The sequence below is a fragment of the Alosa sapidissima genome, chromosome 19, assembly GCF_018492685.1.
Source record: "Alosa sapidissima isolate fAloSap1 chromosome 19, fAloSap1.pri, whole genome shotgun sequence".
NCBI classification, from domain to species: domain Eukaryota; kingdom Metazoa; phylum Chordata; class Actinopteri; order Clupeiformes; family Clupeidae; genus Alosa; species Alosa sapidissima.
Genome location: NC_055975.1, coordinates 23227134 through 23231453, shown reverse-complemented (window position 1 = coordinate 23231453; position 4320 = coordinate 23227134). Strand labels below are relative to the sequence as shown.

At 46.1% G+C, this 4320-nt stretch overlaps 1 protein-coding gene across 1 annotated transcript in view; it reads left to right on the top strand.

Annotated features, from left to right (window-relative positions):
- atrn (attractin) overlaps nt 1-4320 on the top strand; it is a 78821-nt gene continuing 74501 nt past the window's right edge. The window contains exon 1 of the mRNA XM_042072389.1: nt 1-483. Coding sequence (XP_041928323.1) covers nt 230-483 — 254 coding nt within the window. The 5' untranslated portion in view covers nt 1-229. The remainder of the gene's footprint in view (nt 484-4320) is intronic.

The following is a 4320-nucleotide window of genomic DNA, read 5'->3' as shown; positions in this document are numbered from 1 at the left end:
ATTTCCGGGTGTCAGTATGCGTCGCTCTGCAGCGGCTGGTGGTGGGACCAGTTAAGATGTAAGCAGAGAAGCGGACATTTTTACTTAACATTAACGGTTACTGTAGTCTAAATACATACACTACAAGGTTTCATACACAGTTGCCCACGTTTCTCGTGAAAGAAGGCCCGGTAGCGATACCCTGGCAAACGGACTCGCCACCGACGGACCGGCAGCCATTTTTGCAAGTATGGCTGGGGAGGTTCGGGAGGCCTGCTGGGGCCGTAGCCTGGAGCGAGCTCAGCCCAGGGGTTGTTTATCACTGTCGCGGACGCTCCTCTCTTTCGTCGCCGTTGCAGTTCTGGTGCAACTGCCGTCTCTCGCCGAAGCAAAAGAATGCGAAAAGCCCTGCATGAATGGAAAGTGCAATGCCGCCACTGGTAACTGCCTTTGCGACCCGGGCTGGGTTGGGGACCAATGCCAACACTGCGGCGGCCGCTTCAGGTAAGACCAAATAAGAGACGTGGTGACAGGTAGGCTAGCGCTGGAGAAAAGACTACAAGTGCACCTGTGTATGGCATGCTATGCGTGATTGCTGTTTGCAGGGTTGCTGAGACCAGCTAGCGGGTGTGATTGCAGACTCGCTGGGCCACGGACTCTGTGTGTAAAATATTTTACTGGCGAAGGAGACCGCTAGCTGTTTAGCTTACCTTTTGAGTCTTCTTACCGCTGCCTACGAGCCAGCTCAGACTGGCACTGATAACGCTTTAGCATCCGCGCTTGTTTAGTTCTGACTTACATTTTAGTTTATGTTGGACAGCTAGCGTAGTCGTACGTCCTGGACTGTAGTCAGTGAAGAAGGGCTTGTTTGGTACATTCTGCTCTCTCATTTTACACCTGTAATAGTTGTATGCAGGTCCATAAAGTCTGAAGAAGTGCCGAATCGTAAATGTCTGAATGCAACAAACACACAGAGAGATTGGGCAGAAATGCTAAAATTCTGTTGACATGAACTCAAGGAAAGGGGACATAAATTCTGTTGACATGAATTGAAGGGAACATGACGTGACGACACGAATGAGACAACCCGGGGAGACAGGCTACAAGATGATTCTTCAGAACTGGTCGTCACGACCAGCGTTTTTCACTCAGGTCTTATCACCTAGTGAATACGGATTTGTTGACAGTAGCCTATCTAAAAAGCTTTCTTGTTGACGATATCATGAAAATGAAATTGACGCAGCCTGCCTCACGTGTACTAAATTGGTCTTGAAAAGTTGTTTTACTTTGTGCTTTGCTGTTGCATGCATGTCCTATGTGGGGGCTGGCAAGGCATGCAAGATAAACCTGACCAAAGCTGAAATTCCTGAAGGTTTAATCTGTCTGTCTGTGTGTGTTTGTCTGGCTTTGTGTGTTTGTAAGAGAGGAAGAATAATAGTAGTTTGGCATGAGATGAAAAATTGTCAGCGGAATGAAATGGCCGTGTAAGAACCCTTAAGCATTTTATCAAAATAAAAATAAAATCTGCTCATGAGGGCAGTTTGAAGTTCTCCCAAGTGTCTTAACAGTGTGTGCACAATGAAGGCTTTCATATTCATTTGGGAGGGCATGTCCTGATAAAAAGTCATATTGGAAATAAGTATGCGTGGCATGGCAGGATGTCTAGGGTATTCCTGCTCCGTGATGGCACACTACACCATTGATGCAAACTTACTGACCCTGAGGACATAAGCTCTATACAGATACTTTTGATGTTTCTCTTTATAATGGAAAGCCAATGGGATTGTCCAACTACATAGTCTAAACTCCCAACAGGCTAAAGACTTTACACTTGAGTTGCGCATGTGTGAACAGTGGGGTTTCTGCTTCAGTACACCGCAGAAGCCACATTTTAAAATGAGACTGAATGTATATGGGCTAACAGTCACCAGCTGTGGCTTTCAAACAGATAAGAATGTGTGTTATCGTTTGAGAAACCGCTTCTCGGCAGATGGGCTGACAAAGAGGTGTTATCACTGCACCATGACACCATTACCATGTCTACATTTCCTGCTTATTAATATCTGGAGGTTGATTCCTGACCGGCTCGGGCTCTGTTAATGATCTTTTCCGGTTGACTTTCGGCTTCGCCTGAACAGTGCAAGTACGTACTTGACATGGTGGCTCCGAATGCAAGCGTTGATAAGATCAGGTGTGCATAGCAACTGCTGTCTGTGATTCAGTGGAAAGCCCCAATCTACCACCATCCACCCACACCTGCATGGACCGTTACAACTGCTTTGAATCTTCAGTAATGATAATATGCGAATAAGCTTTACCTTTTTGGACTTCTCACGCCCTACATCCTGCTTGCCCAGTTCCTGCCTCACAGGAAGTCCAACCACATGCAGGCGCCCACTCTTTCCTCCCCGTGTGTGTTTGAAGTGTCTGCTCTCCTGTCCAGGTAGATTGATTTTTTTATGGAGCCACAGGCTTCTGTTAAACAGCTGAGGATGCCTTACAGACGCTAGCACGAGCAACTGGGGACTGGTGCACCCTTCAGTAGAGACAAATCACAAAACCATTCGCTGGGCTTCTCGACAAAAAAAATGACCGTCCATCCATTTTGATAGTTGCTCGACTCACTGCAACTTGTTCTCTACAACACCACCTTGACAGTTAGTCGGTCAATGCATTTCATTCAAAACAACCTGAAAGTTTCTATGCAAGCAAAATGGCAGTAGCTTCAGTTTGTTTCACATGTCTTTAAGTGCTAGGTGCACAAGATGGAGAGGAGATAACACATTGCTAAGCTACAAACTGTTTGTCAGCTGAGGGAATGAGTCGTCATCTGTCCGCTGAACATTGGTGGCTCTTTTTGCAGTATTCTATATGGAGGTTGTGCATGGATGCTGGTTGTGATTCCTGGTGTATGGCACAACTCCACCACGATTAGTGGCAGGAATGGCACCATATGCCAGGTTGCGCACAATAGCACTGGCATGGCATGGCCAGGCAGAAAGAACGACGGTCGGTCGAGCTCAAACAATTCGCCGCAGCCAGACTCGCTCTTGATTATTATTTTATCTTTATAATTAGCAGCATCTAAAAAAGTCCAGACAAAGTGGGCGACTGTTCCCACGCCCTTCCCCCCCGGAGCTGTGTTGGTTTCTCGGAACTGCTTTTAGGCTAAATGCTTTTTTTAATATCCAGGCCTGTGATGTGGTTCCCTCACCCTAGACCGCAGATGAAAACATTTTCCATAATGCTTATTGCTGAATGGGTTTACCATATTTAGCATAGCATTTGCAAAATTTTGAAGCAACTGTATGTTGTAATTTGCTTTTCAATATGTTTTTTTTTAATGGCAAGCAGTTATAGCGGATATCATCCTCAAATTTGTTGTGGTTGGGTATGTTGTCATGTTGGAAGGAAACGAGTTCTAAGCTCACCTGTCATTCCATCTAACTGCTAAGGCTATCCATTAGGCCAGTGGTTCTCAAAGTGGGGTATGCAGACCCTTGGGGGTCTGCGACCCATCACCAAGGGGTCCGCAAAATAATTTGCTGTGATCTGGGTTGGACCTCCCAGTGAAAATTTAAAACTGTATGATATTGCCAAAAGACGAGAGCAAGCTCATGTGTCAGCGTGCAAACTATGCTGCTGTTGGTGTCTGGATGCTTTTCTTTTGCATTGTTTGCAACTACTTTTTGTAGTTGGCTTGGCAGTGTTACACCAAAAACTCCTTACTGCAGTTTAAATACCAAAAGTATGCATGACTCTGGTTGTATTTGTCATGTGTAGTCAGGATAGGCTAATTATTTGCCAACAAGAATGTAGTACTCTCAGTTAGCTAATGAATGCGGCAACACTTTTGTGAAAAGCGCACGCACACACACACCCTCTGCTCAGCCTGCTTTACATAATATGCACTCCGGTCGTTAAACGGACAGCAGGGAAACGGTTTGTGCACATTTTTAATGAAGTATGTTCAACACACAGCTAATGAATATCTGACTGGCCAGTAATGGCCTGTTTGCATACGGATGGCCACTTTAAAATGGCCTGAGTGAAATGCTGTGGGCTCATGTGCTCACTGTGCTGGCTGTTTGCAGGGCGCACACATACATTTAGCGGTGTGCAAGGATGTCCTCTTCCTCCTGACAGAACCCATGTGGCTTACATCATCATCATCATCATCATCATCATCAGCAGCAGCAGCAGCAGCAGCAGTAGCCAGTCAGCACTGCCAGACTGTGACCTGGGTGATTTGCAGCCGCTGGGAAACGTTAGCCGATAAACCGCCTCTGAACATGACCCATCACACACTCACAGTCACACACACACAGTCACATACAAATT